The 18,365-nt window shown below is 58.9% G+C and overlaps 3 protein-coding genes across 7 annotated transcripts; all 3 read left to right on the forward strand.

The window, feature by feature from the left end:
- The first annotated feature begins 797 nt into the window (after positions 1-797).
- Positions 798-9,495, forward strand: ZNF580 (zinc finger protein 580). Of its 3 annotated transcripts, none has more exons than XM_030942723.1 (2): positions 798-1,502; positions 8,522-9,495. In XM_030942723.1, the coding sequence occupies exons 1-2, from the start codon at positions 1,464-1,466 to the stop codon at positions 9,050-9,052; spliced, it is 570 nt and encodes a 189-aa protein (XP_030798583.1). In that variant the 5' UTR covers positions 798-1,463; the 3' UTR covers positions 9,053-9,495. The 3 variants fall into 3 exon arrangements, with proteins under 3 accessions (XP_030798583.1, XP_030798584.1, XP_030798585.1); XM_030942724.1 differs by lacking the exon at positions 798-1,502 and adding an exon at positions 6,933-7,220; XM_030942725.1 differs by lacking the exon at positions 798-1,502 and adding an exon at positions 7,400-8,182.
- An 81-nt stretch (positions 9,496-9,576) lies between these two features.
- Positions 9,577-11,648, forward strand: ZNF581 (zinc finger protein 581). Its single transcript, XM_010379208.2, has 2 exons — positions 9,577-9,799; positions 10,577-11,648. The coding sequence occupies exon 2, from the start codon at positions 10,596-10,598 to the stop codon at positions 11,187-11,189; it is 594 nt and encodes a 197-aa protein (XP_010377510.1). The 5' UTR covers positions 9,577-9,799; positions 10,577-10,595; the 3' UTR covers positions 11,190-11,648.
- Positions 11,649-13,036: 1,388 nt separating this feature from the next.
- On the forward strand, positions 13,037-18,309 carry CCDC106 (coiled-coil domain containing 106). 3 transcript variants are annotated; one of them, XM_010379204.2, is made up of 6 exons: positions 13,037-13,752; positions 14,466-14,541; positions 14,668-14,772; positions 14,869-15,045; positions 16,687-16,899; positions 17,556-18,309. In XM_010379204.2, the coding sequence occupies exons 2-6, from the start codon at positions 14,511-14,513 to the stop codon at positions 17,870-17,872; spliced, it is 843 nt and encodes a 280-aa protein (XP_010377506.1). In that variant the 5' UTR covers positions 13,037-13,752; positions 14,466-14,510; the 3' UTR covers positions 17,873-18,309. The 3 variants fall into 3 exon arrangements, with proteins under 3 accessions (XP_010377506.1, XP_030798582.1, XP_010377509.1); XM_010379207.2 differs by lacking the exon at positions 14,668-14,772 and having other exon boundaries at positions 13,624-13,752; XM_030942722.1 differs by lacking the exon at positions 14,668-14,772 and having other exon boundaries at positions 13,037-14,541.
- The last annotated feature ends 56 nt before the right edge of the window (positions 18,310-18,365 follow it).

The raw sequence follows: 18,365 nt of genomic DNA on the forward strand, positions 1-18,365 counted from the left end.
TGGAGGTTGCAGTGAGCCAAGATCGCGCCACTGCACTCTAGCCTGGGCGACAAAGTGAGACCCTGTCTCAAAATAAATAAATAAATAAATAGGAATAAATGAAAGTCTTTCCTTGGCTCAGTAGCCCTGGGGGACAAGGGAAAGGAGGAAGAAAGTTTTTTCTGTTGTACAGTCTTTCCCTTTGTAGAAAGACTGGCTCCTTCTCGAGCCCAGAAGGATAAAGTGACTTTTTAAGGAAAGTCCTTTTCTAGCTGGGCACGGTGGCTCACGCCTGTAATTCCAACACTTTGGGAGGCTGAGGCAGGCGAATCACAAAGTCAGGAGTTCGAGACCAGCCTGGCCAACATGGTGAAACCCCGTGTCTACTAAAAATACAAAAAAATCAGCCGGGCATAGTGGCGGACTCCTGCAATCTCAGCTAGTCGGGAGGCTGAGGCAGGAGAATAGCTTGAACCTCGAGATGCGGGGGTTGCAGCGAGGCGAGATCACTCCGGTGAACTCCTGTACTCCAGCCTGGGTAACAGAGCGTGACTCTGTCTCAAAAAAAAAAAAAAAAAAAAAAGAAAAGTCCTTTTTTTTTTTTTTGACAAAAGCCATCTCTGTTGTATTTCCTCCCTCAGCATCCGGCACGGCGCCAAAAAATAGTGATTTCATTTTAACTTTTGTGTTGTGTGTGTGGAGTACCAAGCTGCGCGATGCAGGAACCTTTCTCTTGTGGGTGCGTTTCCGGACGGAGTGCTTTCCTGCTGCTCTCCGAATCCGGAAGCTGCCGGAGAAGTCGGAGTATCCCGGAAGTCGTCCCTGCGGGTACTTCCGGACGTGAAAGTTTGCTGCGTAGGGATAGGGAGACCGGGCCGGACTGCGGGGAGTGAGCAGGTTCAGCAGTGACGGCATTAAGAGTCCTGTCCAAGTGAGGGATTTGGGGTGTGGGACAGAGTGGTCCCCAGGGCAGTGGGCATTGGAAACTGAGAGGCCCTGCGAAGGAGGCTTGGGGAGGGGCTGCGGAGACCAGGGGACGAGTTATAGGAAGAGGAGGGCAGAAAGCCTTGGGAGTAAGTGGGCTTGGATCCAGTTGCCCTAGAGGCACAGGCCTGGGAATCACTGTATTTCCCAAGGGATGAAGGGGCTATTTCCCATGGGAAGACAAAGTGGGATGAATAGTGGACCTTGAGAAGAGGGGGTGGCCAAGAAAAGGTTCCTGAAGGAGGCAGGACCCAGACTGCAGGCTGGGGAGGGTTTGGGCAGCCAGAGGGAGGTGAGGGTGCTGGAGCGGGGGTCACTTGGTCACTCCGGCCGGAGATCTGAGTGGCTTCTGCTCCCTCTGCGCTGTGGAGTGCATCTGTTTGCCAGCCTCGCTGGACCGTTGAGAGGATTCATCGAGACCCTGGATATGAATATGCAGTGTGAACTGAAGTTTGGGGACATGGGTAATCAGTCACAGTGGCCCAAGATTTGAGGTGTAAATGGAGAAGTCAATGATTCGCTGCAGCTGTCTGGAACAGGTTGGGTGAGGGCAAGGGTGGGAAAGGTGGCTGAGGTCAGGTTGGGCCTTTCATGCCAGGCTGAGGGGCTTATACTGTAGGGAGGATTTTAAGCAGAGGAGCTGGTGGACTGGTGAGCAGGGCATATAGGTGACACCTAGCCAACTTGAGAGGTCAGAATACATGATTCCAGAAGGCTAAGGAGAAGGCTGCCAGTAAAGGGGAAGAATTCTCAGGGCGAGGAAAACACATAAGCCGTTGCGTGTGGAGCTGTGTAAATTCACGGTCTGGCCAGGGGCCTGTGAGATGCCATGTGTGGCTGGAGCACAGGAATGAGAAGTGAGGTGGGGAAGTGGCTGGGCCACCTCACAAAGGGTCTCAGATTCTAGGCTGAGAAACTCGGACTTGGTCCTGAGGGTAAAGGGGGCCAGGAGAATGTTACGCACGGTGCTGAAGTTGCATTCAACACAGCTGTGAGAAGAACCTGTCGAGGTCAGGCCAGTGTGGGAGAGGAACTGGAGGCCAGGGTACCAGGGAGAAGGCTGGTATGGTGGTCCAGGTGAGAAGGAAGGGGCCAGAACTTGGTTTGGAGAACGGAGGGGAGTGCCCTCAGGGGGTGGAGGTGATGGAACTTGGTGCTTGTCTGACTTTGGGGAGTGAGGGAGTGGGAGGAAATGGGGACGTTCAAAGTTCTAGATGGTGTGACAAGAATTTTGTTTAGATGGTGTGGCTTCCCCATGATCATGTCTTGGGGGTGAGCAGGGGTTCTCTTTGTTAGGGAGCTGGGTAGGGAGGTAATGCTTGACTTTTGGATGGGGCGATCAAATTCATTCATTTATTCAACCAATATCGAATTGATTCCCTACCCTTTCCTAAGACCTTTGATAGATTCTGAGGGTAGAATTTTGACCAGGATGGTGCTGGGCCTTGGAGAGTGGGGAAGGCAGGCAGTCACACAGCAGGCAGTAGATCAACGAGGCCATGATGGATCGTGCCATGGGATGTGAAGGAAATGAACAGGCGGAGGACACCGAGCAGGGCACCTCGAGCTAACACGGTCACTAAAGGCTGCTATGACCAGGTGTCCTATGAGCTGAAACTTGAAGGCCAGGAAGGAGCCACTCTTGTGAGAGGCTGAAAGGAACATCACAGAGAGAGGAAGAGCAAGCACAAAGACTCTCCAGATGGGAGAGGCTGGTGCATCAGGCAAGGGAGAGGCAGCACCATGATGCCCAGAAGGGAAGGCAGCCGCGGGGGCAGTCTATGCGGGGCCTTGCAGTGTCTAGGTTTACTCTAAGGGCAGAAGGAAAGGTTTAGATCATAATGCACTGCATTCTGTAACTCCTGGACTCAGGCAGTCCTCCTGTCTCAGCTTCCTGGGTAGTTGGGACTGTAGGCAGGCACCACCACCTCTGCCTAATTATTATTACTTTTTTGGAGAGATAGGGTCTCAATATGTTGCTCAGTCTCAGAAGGGAAGGTTTTAAGTCAGGGAATGATTCTATGAGCTTAAAAAATCACTTGGAAATTGCCACAGGGAAGGGAGGGAGAAGGCCAGGCATGATGGCTTACGCCTATAATCCCAGGACTTTGGGAGACTGAGGCAGGTGGATGCTCGAGGCCAGGAGTTCGAGACCAGTCTGGGCAACACGGTGAAACCCTGTCTCTTCTAAAATTACAAAAAAGTAGCCGGCTGTGGTGGTGCGTGCCTGTAATCCCAGCTACTCAGGAGGCTGAGGTGGGAGAATTGCTTGAACCTGGGAGGTGGAGGCTGCAGTGAGCCGAGATTGCACCGCTGCACTCCAGCGTGGGTGACAGAGCGAGACTCTGTCTGAAAAAAGAAACAGCAACAAAACGAGAGGGGAGGGAGAGTGATGGGGGGGGGGCTGCTGCTGCTATAGGCTGGGGCTTATTGGTGGTGGTTGGCGCTGGGGTGGCAGCAGCGACGGTGGGATTACAGGGAAATGTGTGGCTTGCTGACGGGTCATGTGCACTGACCTGGTGCGGACAGAGGCAGGTGCTGTCCTGGCCATCCCGCTTGCGGATATGTGACCTCAGGCCAATCACACCATCTCTTTGAGCTCTGCTTCCCTCATCTGTAAAACAGGGATCCTCATGGTACTTTCCTTGTAACTCTGCCCTGAGGATGCTGTGCATTTAGCAATGGCTGTTCCCGCGTGAGGGCTCAATAAATGGTGGTTATTGTTGTCATTATTTCCGGGGACAACAGTGGGGGTGGGGGTTGTGGCCACTACAATGCCAATAGTTACATGGTCTGAAACTCAAGAGAGGGATTGTGTTAGTTTCATTGCGTCTCTATGAGTGAATACTTGAGGCTGGGTAATTCATAAAGAAAAGAGGTTTAATTGGCTCATGGTTCTGCAGGCTGTACAGGATGTGTGGTCCTGGCAGCTGTTTCTGGCGAGGGCTTCAGGAAGCTTACAATCATGGTGGAAGGTAAAGGGGTGGTTGGCATATTACATGGTAGGGGGAGAAGACTGGTGAGAGGTGAAAGGTTTTTTTTTTTTTGAGACGGAGTCTCGCTGTGTTGCCCAGGCTGGAGTGCAGTGGCCGGATCTCAGCTCACTGCAAGCTCCACCTCCCAGGTTTATGCCATTCTCCTGCCTCAGCCTCCCAAGTAGCTGGGACTACAGGTGCCCGCCACCTCGCCCGGCTAGTTTTTTGTATTTTTTAGTAGAGATGGGGTTTCACCATGTTAGCCAGGATGGTCTCGATCTCCTGACCTCGTGATCCGCCCGTCTCGGCCTCCCAAAGTGCTGGGATTACAGGCTTGAGCCACCGCGCCCGGCCACTTTTTTTTTTTTTTTTAAGATGGAGTCTTGCTTTGTTGCCAGGGTGGTGTGCAGTGGTACAATCTTGCTTCACTGCAACTTCTGCATCCCAGGTTCAAGCGATTCTCCTGCCTCAGCCTCCTGAGTAGCAGGGACTACAGGCGCTCGCCACCACACCCAGCTAGTTTTTGTATTTTTAGTAGAGATGGGGTTACACCGTGTTGGCCAGGATGGTCTCGAATTCTTGACCTCATGATCCGCCTGCCTCACCCTCCCAAAGTGTTGGGATTACAGGTGTGAGCCACTGCATCCGGCCTGACATGCTCTTTTAAACAACTAGATCTTGTGAACTCAGCGAGATCTCAGTCATTACCTCAAGGATGGCACCAAGCCATTCATGAAGGATCCACCCCCATGATCGAAATGCCTCCCACCAAGCCTTATCTCCAACAGTGGGGATTACATTTCAACATGAGATTTGGAGGAGGCCAGGCGCGGTGGCTCAACCCTGTTGTCCCAGCACTTTGGGAGGCCGAGGCGGGTGGATCACCTGAGGTCAGGAGTTGGAGACCAGGTGGCCAATATGGTGAAACCTCGTCTCTACCAAAAATACAAAATTAGCGGGGAGTGGTAGTGTATGCCTGTAATCTCAGCTATTTGGGAGACTGAGGCAGAAGAATCGACTGAGCCCGGGAGTTGGAGGTTGCATTGAGCCTAGAATTGCGCCACTGCACTTTAGCCTGGGCGACAGAGCAAGACTCCCATCTCCAAAAAGAAAAAAAAAAATTTTTTTGGAGGGGACAAACGTTGTAACCGTATCAGGGATCTGGGCAAGAGACTCAGGTTGGGTAATTGTCCGGGTAAACCAGGGGTTCTCATCCAGGAGCACTGTTGCCTCCAGGGGACACGGGCAATGTCTAGAGACATTTTGGGTTGTCACGACTGGGGGTTGGGGAAGGGTGCTACTGGCATCTGGTGGGTGGAGGCCAATGATGCTGCTCAACACCCTACGGTGCACAGGATGGTCCCCCACAACAAAGAGTGGTCTGGCTCAAAATGTGTGGTGGCTCATGCCTGTAGTCCCAGCTGCTTAGGAGACTGAAGTGGAAAAGGATCACTTGCACCTGGGAGGTTGAGGGTGCAGTGAGCCAGAAGCATGCCACTGCACTCCAGCGTGGGTGACAGAGTGAGACTCTGTCTCAAAAAATATACATACCCCCCAGTAAAATGTTTAAAAAGTACCCTGTGTTCCAAACCAAATATAACTGTGAGGCCTTTTGGGCCCTGGGGCCTCCAGTTTACAACTGGTTGACGGTGGTCTCTGGAGTTGTTCATAAGGCAGGAGCCACATGTGGCTTAAATTTTGATTATGGGGGGAAATTATTTTTTTGAGAGTCTCCCTCTGTTGCCCAGGCTGCAGTGTAGTGGCATGATCTTGGCACACTGCAACCTCCACCTCCTAGGTTCAAGCGATTCTCCTGCCTCAGCCTCCCAAGTAGCTGGGACTGAAGGGGGGGACCACTACGCCCGGCTAATTTTTGTATTTTTAGTAGAGACGGAGTTTCACCATGTTGGCCAGGCTGGTCTCGAACTCCTGACGTCAGGTGATCCACCCGCCATGGCCTCTGAAAGTGCTGGGGTTACAGGCGTGAGCCACCGTGCTGATTATTGGACATTTAATACAATTTAAAATTCAGGTCCTCTGATACACCAGCCACATTTCAAGAGTGTAAGAGTCCCACGTGGCTAGTAACCGTCATAGAACTTTGTACCATTGCAGAAAGTTCTGAGGGACAGTGCTCTAGGACGTAGCTGTGGCACCCCCAGGGTCCTGGGGCTCGCTGCAACTGTTACTCCTCTTCTGTCCCCCACTCCCAGCTGCACCTGCAGATGCTGCTGCTGCCGCCCTCCTGCGAGGCCGTGGCGCCACATGGCTGGAGGAGGAGCTGCAGCTGCCGCGTGTGCAGCTCTCCAGTGCAGCTGCAGCGCCACTGCGCGTTGCTTTCGACGCCGGAGTCCTTCGCATGCGCAGCCAGCGCCCGGGCCTCAAGTGCCCCGGGACCTGGCGCAGCCCGCGAGCCCATTTCAGGCTTCTAGTGGGCCCCGTGGGCAGTGCCAGCCTTTCCCACCTCCGCATCTGGCAAGGCCTGGCCTTCGCTGCGCCTCGGTGTCCCCATGTGCCTTCTGGAAATACCACACCTCCCCACCTGCGCATGTAGCCGTCTGGCTCTCTGTGGGCCTGGGTTCCCGCATGTGCCCTGTGGGAAGAACACACCTTCCCCAACTATCTGGCAGCTTCCCCAACTATCTGGCATCTGGCCTTCTCCGGGCCTCGGTCTCCCCATTTGCTGGGTGGAGAATCACGGCCCGGCCACATCGGAGCCAATGCCTGGCCTCTGGACCTCGGTCTCCACATTTGCTCAGCCGGCAGGAACATCCCTTCTCCCGCCCTCTACCTCGGTGGGTGGCCACGGCCGAGCAGACAGCGACGGCCCAGTGGGAAGAGGACAAACCCTTGTGGGCCTTCGGGCAAAGACGTAACTTTGCTTAGTCTCGGTTTATTGGCCGATCTCTTGTCAAGTCGCGGAATTGTTCCAGTCCGGAGGTGGGAGGGGAGCGGGGCCAACGGGGGCGGGTGTCTTCAGCGTGCCCCGCGCCTCCGGTCCCCTCCCCGCAGGGCGCTCCGCAGAGCCGAGGGGTGGGAGCGCCGGCTCCAGGCGGCGGAACCTCCGCACGGGGCTCGCGCGCTTCCGGCCGGCGCCTTTTCCCAGGGACGCAGCCAACCCCTCGCACCCCCGCGCCCGCGCCCCCAGTCCCCGCGTCCCCGGCGCCGCCGGCCCGGAGCTGCCCGGAAGTCTCGGTTCCGCCGCCGGCGCTCGCCAGGGGAAGCCCGGGGCCGCCCGGGACCTCGGCCCGCTCCTCCGGACCCGAGAGGCCGCCGCACGGGGTACGGGGGCCGGGATGGAGGGAGGAGCCTGGCCCCGGGACGACGCCGAGGCCGGGCAGGCTGGGGGAGTGCACTGGAGCCACCCGGGATGGGGATGGGGGTGGGGAGCGGCAGGGTCGGGCGGAGGGACGGGAGGGGCAGTCGAGGCGCCAAGGCTCCTTGGGGAAGTGAGGGGAATAGGAGGGGCCCCGGGGCCGGGAGGCGCGGGTCGGTGTGTAGCGGGATGGGGGCGAAAACGCTGGGGTTTCCAGAAACAAGGGGAGTAGAGCAAAAGAACGGGCGGGGGCCATGCTGTGTGTAACAGGCAGAGGGATGGGGCTCCTGGAAGAGGTGAAGAAGAGGAGGAGAGATGCCAGATGTACACAGAAAGGAGGGGAAGTGGGCTTGGGAGCGGTGCCGTGGGAAGCGGAGTCCCGGGGCCTGGTGTGCATAACGGGGTTTGGGAGAAGGCCCCTGGTGGGTACAGAAAGAAGTAACGATATCACCGCCATATATAGGGGCGGGGGAGAAAAGGGGGCCCTTGGGGAGAATGTAGCAGGTAGCCAGGTTGGGAGGGCGGGGTATACAGAAGGAAGGCATTTGAGTCATCTTGGGGTGTATAGATGTAGTGAGATGATGGGTTCCGTTGTGACTTGCGGTGGCTAGACTTCGAGGTGCTAAGTGTAGGAACAGGATGGAAAGGCCCTAGTGAAATGTGGGGAATTGGGTTAGTGGGGCTCTGGGGAGGTACCTAGAGAGGAAGTGAGGGAGGCCACGGAATATGAAGATGGGGCGGCCCTGCGGCATGTAGTGGGGATGGAGCCCCAGCAGGGCCTGGAGGCCGATGCGGGGGCTGGTGGGGGGGGGGGTGCGGCAGAGGGAGGGGAAGCAACCTGAACTGGGGCTGGGCAACAGGGAAAGAAGAAACCACAGATTAGAGAAATCTCGGCGATCAGCAGGGCCGGGGTGTGAGATGTAAAGAGGTAAACAGATTTAGGGATTGATTGCAGGGGTAGGTTGAGAGAAGAAAAGGGAAGAAAAGTCGGGGGACTACGCCCCCAGACCTGACCTGGGTGCTGAGAGGTGGATCCAGGAGTGGCAAGTGGTGGCGGGGTTTTGCAGAGCTCAATTGGATGTCCTCTCCGAGGCAGCTTGATGGAACGTGGGAGAGCTGGGCTGGAGTGAGTTGTTCTTTTGCTGGGGAGGTGGTCAGTGGCGCACAAAGGGTAACAAGCAGCGATAGTGGGGACGCTTTCCATTTTAGGAAGCTTTTCCTAAAAGGAAGTGGCAATTTTAACTAATCTCCCCTCCGCCGCTCCCAGCTGCCGCTCCAGATGCTGCTGCTGCCGCCGCGGCCACCCCACCCTCGGTCCTCCTCTCCGGAGGCCATGGACCCACCGCCCCCCAAGGCTCCCCCTTTCCCCAAGGCGGAAGGCCCTTCCTCCTCTCCTTCCTCGGCGGCGGGGCCCAGACCCCCGCGGCTGGGCCGCCACCTCCTCATCGACGCCAATGGGGTCCCCTACACATACACGGTGCAGCTGGAGGAGGAGCCCCGGGGCCCGCCCCAGCGCGAGGCGCCCCCAGGAGAGCCCGGCCCTCGCAAGGGCTACAGCTGCCCGGAGTGCGCCCGTGTCTTTGCCAGCCCTCTGCGGCTGCAGAGCCACCGCGTGTCGCACTCGGACCTCAAGCCCTTCACGTGCGGCGCCTGCGGCAAGGCCTTCAAGCGCTCCAGCCACCTGTCGCGGCATCGCGCCACGCACCGCGCCCGCGCCGGGCCGCCGCACACCTGCCCGCTCTGCCCACGCCGCTTCCAAGACCCAGCGGAGCTGGCGCAGCACGTGCGCCTCCACTAAGCTCGAGACCTGGCTTGAGCTGCCCTGCCCCTCTCAGGGCCACGAAGTCTGACCCACACAGCGTCACTCACTCCCACACACACTCCCTGGCTCCGCTGAGGTTACTGCCTTACCCTGGGCCTCAGTTTCCCCACCTTCCAAAAGGAGGAGCATCATTCCTTCCTTACCCCCTTTCTAGCTGTGTGATGTAGACCAAAGTCGTTGCCCCTCCCTGGGCCTGGGAACCAGTCGGAACTGGGTTCCGGTCCAGTTGTGCTATGTGAGCCTTTGCAAGTGACATGACCTCTCTAAACCTTGGTTTTCTGCTCTCTGGAGCGGTGAACCGGTGGTTGTCTGTGGGGAAGAGATGATAAAGAGCACGGGCACCGTCTGGTTCATTTCTGTATCTACCCCCCTTCCGCCCATGCCCCCTACCCTTTGCTCAATAAACATTCCGCACTTCATTTTCAAGCTCTTCCTTGCGTGTGCGTGCGCGTTGGGGGCTCGGGGGTGGAGACCGGATCTTCCTCGCTTGGGTACTTTTCTCTCGGTGTGTGTTTCTGGCCGGAGCCGTTTCGCGACGGCCCGGGCGCCCCGCCCCCACCTTCCTTCCCTAGACCCTTTCCTCTCCCTTCGGCTTCTCTCTTTCGGCCGGCGCCGCCAGCTCCTGGGGCACACCCAGAGGTCCCCTTCCCGCCGCCGCCTGCAACTGCGAGGGTAGCCCGGGGCCGCTTGGAGTCGCCCGGACCTGAGAGGCTGCTGCACTGGGTACGGGGGCCGGGAGGAGGGAGGGGGCTGGGAGCGGGCGGCAGGAGGGGCCGGACCGCGTGGAGGGTACCTGGGCCGGGGCGGCAGTGGGGCAGGCGCCGGAGGAGGCTCTTCTGGAGCTTGCAGGGGGCGAGAACGTACACAGAAAGGCCCAGAAAGCGAGGGCTGTGGCCCTGGGGGTGGAACCCCCGAGAGCGCTGGGACCTAGAACGAGCCTGGTGGTGGCCGGGCGAGCACTAGAGAGAACCTGAGGTGGGTGGACGGGTGGGAGCACGGAGTCGTTCAGACATGTCGCTGGAGAGAGGGCCAGGACCTGGGGGTCCTAACGTCGGAGCCCCTGTTAATAGGTTTGGCTTGTGTGGAGGGGGTCAGGAAAGGCTTGAGTATGTAGGATGAGCCAACACGCAGACCCTGGAAAGGGCTAGAAGGAGGGGAGGGAGAGGCCTGGAGGCCTGCGGGGTGGGGCACCCACTGACCTGGGAGGCCACAAAGGGGAAAGTTAGAGCGAGGTCCAGGTTGTGCAGAGCAGGTCAAGAGATCCTGTGAGGACAGTGTGTGGTGGAGCACCGAGGCTAGGAGAGCTTTTCCAAGGAGGGAAACCCTGGGGACCTTTTAGGGGGTCACAGAGTCCAGCTGTGAGTGGGACTGGAGAAGAGGGACTGAGGGCAGCAGGATGCAGAGGTCCTGGGCCGTTTATAGGGAGGGAAAAGGATGGAGCCTGCAGTGCTGAGCTGCCCTCCTCTATATAACCGTCTTACCCCATCTCCCATCCACCAGGCCTCAGCCAGCCCTCCGGATGCTGGTGCTGCCATCCCCCTGCCCTCAGCCTCTGGCATTTTCCTCCGTTGAGACCATGGAGGGCCCTCCCCGTCGGACATGCCGCTCCCCAGAACCTGGACCTTCCTCCTCCATCGGATCTCCCCAGGCTTCATCTCCTCCAAGGCCCAACCACTACCTGCTCATTGACACTCAGGGTGTCCCCTACACAGTGCTGGTGGATGAGGAGTCACAGAGGGAGCCAGGGGCCAATGGGGCTTCAGGCCAGAAAAAGTGCTACAGCTGCCCCGTGTGCTCAAGGGTCTTCGAATACATGTCCTACCTTCAGCGACACAGCATCACCCACTCGGAGGTAAAGCCCTTCGAGTGCGACATCTGTGGGAAGGCATTCAAGCGCGCCAGCCACTTGGCACGGCACCATTCCATTCACCTGGCGGGTGGTGGGCGGCCCCACGGCTGCCCGCTCTGCCCTCGCCGCTTCCGGGATGCGGGTGAGCTGGCCCAGCACAGCCGGGTGCACTCTGGGGAACGCCCGTTTCAGTGTCCACACTGCCCTCGCCGCTTTATGGAGCAGAACACACTGCAGAAACACACGCGGTGGAAGCATCCATGAGCCGGGCTGCCGGGTGCCCCAGGTACCACAGGACTTTGCAGGGAGCCTGGACTCCTGTCCAGACACCTGGTGAGAGCCCGAGGCTGGTGTGCAGGGCCCTGGACACAGACACAGAGCAGCCGCATCTCCAAGGCAGAGCCCTGCCTGAAGGAGGAATCCGTGAGTAATCTTCAGGTCCTCCGTGTTTTGGAGCTGAGATGGGAATGAGCCCCTACACAAAATGGAGTCCTCTAGCCTAAAGATACCAGCTGTTCCATGGCAGAGCCTCGACTGGATGGGGGTGGGGAGTGTCGTGTGTAAAGTCTCTGGCCTCATAAAAGATGGCTGTGGGTCATCAGGAATCTGTGCCATCTTCCTGAGGCTTCTGTGCAGTTGTTGGGGAAGGGACCCCAGTCCTGCCTTCCACCCCCCAGCCAGGCCTGAGACCGATCAAACAATAAACGCGTTTCCCACCCTGAACACTCGAGGTTTGTTTTTAGAGACAGCATCTCAGACCCTCTTTGGTGGCTGCCCAGCAGGGAGACCTCAGCTTGCCTGGCTGGGGAATGGGAAGGTTGGCCCGCCTTGGGTTTATCCCCTCCTCAGCTCCTGAAGACCTGGGTCATCTGGGAAGAATGTTTTTAAACTGAAACAATTTTAAAACCACAACCTCCTATCACAAACACATTTTATATGGCAATAGAGTACACATACGTAAAATATATGTGAACCAAGTTTCCTTCCTTTTTTTTATTTTTTTTAATTTTTTTTAGATGGAGTTTCGCTCGTCACCCAGGCTGCAGTGTAATGGTATGATCTCGGCTCACTGCAGCCTTCACCTCCTGGGTTCAAGCGATTCTCCTGCTTCAGCCTCCCAAGTAATTAGGGTTACAAGCGTGTGCCACCATGCCCAGCTAATTTTGTACCTTTAGTAGAGATGGGTTTCTCCATGTTGGCCAGGCTGGTCTCGAACTCCTGACCTCAGGTGATCCACACATCTCAGCCTCCCTCAGGACCCTGGGCCTTGAAACAAAAGTTTCTTTACCATAGTTACCTTTAGTATGTGCAGATTTTTTTTCATTAGCTATTATTACTTGAGACGGAGTCTCGCTGTGTCGCCCAGGCTGGAGCAATGGTGCAATCTCGGCTCACTGCAACCTCCACCTCCCTGGTTCAAGCGATTCTCCTGCCTCAGCCTCCTGAGTAGCTGGGATTACAGGCGTGCACCACCATGCCCGGCTAAATATTTTTTTAAAATGCTGATTTCATCCTATTCTATTGAATTCTTCACCCATGAACGTATAGTTTGGAAAAGACTAATCCAGGGCAGGTGGCTCCCCCTGGAATTTTTGGACCAGGCTGCAGTTTATCTGTAAAGTGAAGTGGGGAGGGGAGGATCATGGGTACAGCTTTGCAGGCCGTGCACACGTTTAGATTCTCCCTCCATCGGGTTAAGACCTTGCTCTCCCAAGGGCTGGCCACAGTCCAGAGCATGGATACTTCTGGTGAACAGGAGACGCAGGTGGAGCTGAGCCTGAAGCTAAATAAACATCTGCTTATTAATTCATTTTTCTTGCCTGTCTAGTTTGTGCCAGGCACTGTGCTAGGTCTCATTTGCTCTTCCGACCTCTTTTTTTTGGGAGGAAGAACAAATCTTCCGTTCGTACTCCCCAGAGTGGGAAAGAGCCTCGCGGAGGCTGCGATCATACCCCACCATCTGACCTCAAATAATACCAGCAGCGCGCGTCTCCAAGCCCTGACTATGGCCAGGTGCTGCTGGGCTGAGCTGTGTGTCACATCACTGCATCCTCACAAGAAATGTAGAGGGGCTTGTAAGTTCCCCATTTTACAGGGGAGTTAACAGGCTGGGGAGGAGCAGGAACAGTCAGGACTGGAATCTAGCTCTGTTCCAAAGCCAGCTCGTAATTACCAACATGGGGGTGGGGGTGGTGTGTTCCTGGCTCTCATTTTTCGGGAGAGGGGTAACTCCCCCCATTTTGGCCCCCACATCCCTGAGAACCTTGGGGTCTGGCTGTAGGAGGTGGGGGAGCTCGGGGGGGGGGGGGGGTCTGCGTTGGCTAGTTCCTGAGATCGTTAAAAGTAGATTTTCGTTTCGCTCCAACTTTCCCGGTGTCTCACACACTCTCCTGCCTTCTCCTGGGCCCACTGGGCCCACCGCCACCCAATTCGGCCCGCCAGCTCTCCAGGATGGGAATTTCTCTAGGCCCGCCAGCTCTCCAGGATGGGAATTTCGTGACGTTCCCTGCCTGAGCTTCGGGAAGGGCGGGGGAGTGCTGTAAGGGGCTATCACGCAATTGCAGACCCTCTGCTGCTGCCGCAAACGGCGGCCCTCACCTGGACCCGGGGACTCTCCAACGAGGGGCGCTAGCCTGGCCCGACTGGGCGAATCCCCGCGTCCGTACCCGTTCCGTCGCTCAGTTCCACGACTCGCTCCCCTGCCGCCCCGCCTGTTCGGGGGTGGGTGGGCGCTTCTCTCGGCTCCCCCGTGACACTTTGCAGACGCTCCCTGGCGCCGGGCATGGGCGCCGCCGCCGTCGGTCCCCGAGCCGGATTCCGCGCGCGGGTGGGTGAGCGCGGGGGGCCTCGGCCCCTCGGACCCGGGGCACCCGCGGGCGGGGGATGGTGGCCGCATTTGCACCCCCGCCCTGGTGCATTCCCCCCGGGATCTTTCCATGACTACTCCCCCTCCCACCCCGGGACAAAGGGCGGGGGCGGTGCATCCCCACGCGTGACCTTTCCCCGTACTGCGCACGCGCCCAGCCCCCACCACCGGGGGAGGGTCCGCACGCCCACGCGAGTGCGGGGGAGGGGTGTGGGGCCCCGGAGGTGGGGGGGCACCGCGCACGGGCTGGACCTCCTCCTACCCTGGGGAAGTTGGGGCAGTTTCCCTCGGCACCTGCCTCTTCCTTAGGCCTGGCGGTGGCCCGCGATGAGAGAGGGTCCTTCCCCTTCAGGCCAGGTGTCCCTGTCAGGCGACCCCTTGGGGCACCCAGCAATTTAGGGCTTCAGCTTCCTTTTCCTTCGATACCCGGGAGCCCACGTCCCCAGCTTACGTCTCCCCCAGGACCTCGGTGGCTGGGCCCCCTGCCCCTGACTCTGGGAACCCAGGAGTTTGAAGCCCAGGCGTGTTTTGCCTCAGTCCTGGGGTCCGGGCTCCCTCCTCCCTCAGACCAGGGATCCAGGCCAGAAGGTCCTTCCTGTCTCACTTCACCTCCCCCAGGATGGACCCTCGAGTCCATCCGCGTCCCTCCATTTGTGGCTGCTGTTTCTGTCCAGTGCCCCTGAGGCCCTCGGCTGCTGGGGTCCGCAGGAAGCCACGCCATGAATGACCGGAGCAGCCGGAGGCGGACAAGTGAGGAAGCTGGGTCCCCTTCCCTACCCTGGGTCCCAGGGCGCTCGGATCCAGGCTGCCGTGGTTGGGGGGTGGTCTGAGGGGCCCGGGACTTCTCTGGGGTGACCCGGGGCCTCTCCTCTCCAGTGAAGGACGATGAGGCCTTCGAGATCTCCATCCCTTTCGACGAGGCGCCCCACCTAGACTCACAGATCTTTTACAGTCTGAGCCCTTCTCGGGGAAACTTCCAGGGTGAGCCGGGGGCGGGGGAGGGACTGGAGTCAGCTGGCTAGCCAGGCCCTGAGTCCCAGGGTGTGACCTGGTCCCCCACCCTCGCTGTGTCCCTAGAGCCTCCGGAGGCTGCATCCCCCGCCCTGGCTTTGATGAACAGCGTCAAGGCCCAGCTGCACATGGCTCTGGAGAGGAACTCCTGGCTGCAGAAGCGCATCGAGGACCTGGAGGAAGAGAGGGACTTCCTGCGGTGCCAGCTGGACAAATTCATCTCTTCTGCTCGGATGGAGGCAGGTATGTGTGGGGTGCTCTGATCCACCTGCCTCCCTGTCCTGCTACTGGGTACCCGCTCACCCAGACTCAAGGCTCCACTGTTTGCCTGGCTGGGTGGGACCTGCCATGTTGGCCCTCTCTGCTAGTCCCCTGCCTGTTTTGGGCCCCCAGGCCCAGCTTCCTCCTCACTTGATGTCCAGGGCCTCATCCCCATGAACTGTCTACTGGGGCCTGTCCTGCTTTCTCCTTCAGCTCCCCAAATCCCATCAGCCTCCAGTGCCCTGGCATCTGCTTCCTCGGCCCATGGTGACTTCAGGACCCTGGAACCTGAGAGTCCCTGTCTTCTGACTACTAGGGGGACCTTCCTTCATCTCTTTGGCCGAGAGGCCCACCCTAGTCCTTCGGGTTTCCTCAGGGGGCCCCTGATCCTCCTCCTGTGCCCCCCCCCACCCGTGACACCAGGGGCCATCTTCCCACCCACCCTGTCCCATCCTTGGTTAATGAGCTCTTCTTCCTCATCAAAGACATTAAGGCTCTTCCTTTGTGGGCCTTTTTGGGTGGGGACACCAGCAGGTGCTGTCCCTCAAACCCTGCCCCACGTTCCCAGGCAGTCCCCGCCCACATACCTTGCTTTGCTATAATTCATGGCCAGAAGCAGCCGGGAGAGCTCCCATGGCAGCCCCTGGCCCCAGCCAGTTCACAGCTAGCATCTTCTCTTGACTGGTGGGACCCTGTGCCCTGCTTAATACATTTTGGACCCCAGCCGCATCCTCTTCCCCATATGGTCAGGCCCTTTGCCAGACAGCCCATGTCCTGGAGAACCCACACTTTACCCCACCTACCCTCAGCTCGGCTTTGCTAGCTCCTTGGCTGGGAAGACCCCCTCAAAAACTCCCACATCTCTCTTTGTGAATTCAACCCTTTCCCCCAAAAACCTGGGCAAGGGGCCTATGGTCTCGTGGTGTCTCTGTTACTGGGAGCCCAGCATCTGGGGATCTGGCCTTCCCTCTGCTCTGGAACAAACCGCCTCTGACTGCCCTTGCCTGCCACTGTCTCCTCCCACTGATGGTTCCATCCTGGGTGACTGACTCCTTTGCACAGTTTGGCCCTGCGGCCTCGGCACTTTCCCAGTGGGGACCCTGGCACCAGACCCCTCTCCTAACCCGCCTTCTAGAGGACCCTATGTCTGGGCCTCCGCGGGCCAGCTCCCTCTGTCTAGATGGAGGTGGGACCCATCCTGCTGGACCCAGGACCCCTGATTTCTCTCAGGGTCTGAACCCCCGACTCCAGCCAAGGCCTTGCCTGCCTGCTGGGTTTACAGAGGCCACTCTCCGGAGTTCCCACCCAGTCCCCAGAAATCTCTCCCTCCCCTATGGGAACTGCACATAGTCACAGGGGTCCTGAGGTCCCTGGTCGGCTGCCTCCCCAAGACCTCTTGCCAACCGAAGCTTCTGAGAAAATGCTCGGCCCATTACTACCTCCCACAGACCCCAGCAGGCTCTACTCGGCCACCAGCGTCTTTACTGTACTCCTTGTCTGTTTCTTTAGGGGACCAGCCCAGGTTGGGGGATGCGGTTCTGGGGACTGCAGCCTCTCTCAGTCCCAGCACCTGTGATGGGATGTCTGGTCCCATAGTTCACGTGTGTGTCTCTCTCTCCCCAGAGGACCACTGCCGGATGAAGCCTGCGCCCAGGCGGATGGAGGGGGACAGCCGAGGTGGGGCTGGGGGTGAGGCCTCGGACCCTGAGTCAGCAGCCTCCTCCCTCAGCGGAGCCTCCGAAGAAGGCAGCGCCAGCGAGAGGAGGCGGCAGAAGCAGAAGGGAGGTGCTAGTCGGAGGCGCTTTGGGAAGCCCAAGGCCAGGGAGAGGCAGCGAGGTGGGTGAGGTGCATGGCGCGGGCGCTGAGGGGCCTGGGCTGCTGAATTGCTGTGTGTCCTTCCCAGAGGCCCCCCTTTCTCTCCAAGCCCCTCCAGCCTTGCTGGAGAAAGACCCACCGGGTTCTGTCTCCTCCTCCTCCCTTGTCATCCTGGGATTACCAGGCGTGAGCCTGGCCTGGGTTTACTTTAAGTTTTGGTCAACCCTCGAGGGCAGGGCCACTTTGGGCACCTCCTTCACCTTCATCGGTAAGAAGGAGGTGCGCAGTAGGACCTACCTCGGGGAGGGTGAGGCTTGAATAAGTGAATTCACCCGAGGCAGGGAGGCGAGGGTGATGGTTGGGCGTGGTGGAGAGGCAGGGGTGGGGGGGTGCTGGGACTGCGTTGAACCCGGCCTCTCGGCTCATTTTCTCTCCTCACCCTCCTTCCTGGGCCTGCCTCTTCCCATTTCCCACTGGTCCAAGTACTGGGTGCGCTTCTTCCCGCCTCTCCCCCTTCCTTCCCTGTTGTTCTCTGTCTCCTCCTGCACCGCCCGTGCCTCTGCCCGTGCCTCGGCTCGCTGGGATCCTTCCTTCCCATGGCCATTTCCCTTCCCGTGTCCGCCCCCTCGGTCTTGTCCCCTGCTCCTCACTTCCGTGTCCCCGTCTCCGCCCCGCAGTGAAGGACGCCGACGGGGTCCTCTGCCGGTACAAGAAGATCCTGGGCACCTTCCAGAAGCTCAAGAGCATGTCGCGGGCCTTCGAGCACCACCGCGTGGACAGGAACACCGTGGCGCTGACCACGCCCATCGCCGAGCTGCTCATTGTGGCCCCCGAGAAGCTGGCCGAGGTGGGCGAGTTCGACCCCTCCAAGGAGCGCCTGCTTGAGTACTCCCGCCGCTGCTTTCTGGCCCTGGACGACGAGACGCTCAAGAAGGTGCAGGCGCTCAAGAAGAGCAAGCTGCTGCTGCCCATCACCTACCGCTTCAAGCGGTGATCGCGCCCCGCCTCCGCGCCTCCGCCCGGGCCTTCCTCCCCCGCGGACCCCGGCCCTCCCCAGGCCCCCGGTGCATGACCTGCGCCTCGCCCTGCCGCGCCCCTGCCCCTCCTCCTCGCTCCCTGGGTTGGGGGCTCCCTTAGCCGGGCCCCCAAGCGCGACGGTCCAGAGCCCGCCGCAGCCCCTTCCCGAACGCCGGCATCCCCTTCCGCTTGGGCTGGCCAGCGCTGTCCTCGCCGGACCCCTTCCTCCTGGAAATCAACCAGGCAGGAGGGTGCCCCCCGCCTCGGGTGGGGGACTATATAGACCCCGTCTCCGCCCCGGCCCCGCGGAGGAGCTGCCCACCTGATTGCCGGGCAGACCTCCCCAACTCCGCGTGAGACAGAGAATTATTCAGAGAATTTAAATTAAAAAACGACGTGAAAATTTGGAATAAACTGGGCCTCAGCCTTTTCCTAGGAGGGGGACGTGCCTGGGAGGGGAAGGCCGTCGC

The sequence above is a fragment of the Rhinopithecus roxellana genome, chromosome 12, assembly GCF_007565055.1.
Source record: "Rhinopithecus roxellana isolate Shanxi Qingling chromosome 12, ASM756505v1, whole genome shotgun sequence".
Lineage (NCBI taxonomy): Eukaryota > Metazoa > Chordata > Mammalia > Primates > Cercopithecidae > Rhinopithecus > Rhinopithecus roxellana.

What these genes read in the sequence shown, in the direction of transcription:
- ZNF580 (XM_030942723.1), top strand. Translation starts at nt 1,464, where the DNA reads ATGGAGAAGTCAATGATTCGCTGCAGCTGTCTGGAACAG. An exon ending in GCTGCAGCTGTCTGGAACAG is followed by an intron (nt 1,503 to 8,521) that starts GTTGGGTGAGGG and finishes CGCCGCTCCCAG; the next exon opens with CTGCCGCTCCAGATGCTGCT.
- ZNF581 (XM_010379208.2), top strand. Translation starts at nt 10,596, where the DNA reads ATGCTGGTGCTGCCATCCCCCTGCCCTCAGCCTCTGGCATTTTCCTCC.
- CCDC106 (XM_010379204.2), top strand. Translation starts at nt 14,511, where the DNA reads ATGAATGACCGGAGCAGCCGGAGGCGGACAA. An exon ending in GAGCAGCCGGAGGCGGACAA is followed by an intron (nt 14,542 to 14,667) that starts GTGAGGAAGCTG and finishes TCTCCTCTCCAG; the next exon opens with TGAAGGACGATGAGGCCTTC. An exon ending in TTCTCGGGGAAACTTCCAGG is followed by an intron (nt 14,773 to 14,868) that starts GTGAGCCGGGGG and finishes CTGTGTCCCTAG; the next exon opens with AGCCTCCGGAGGCTGCATCC.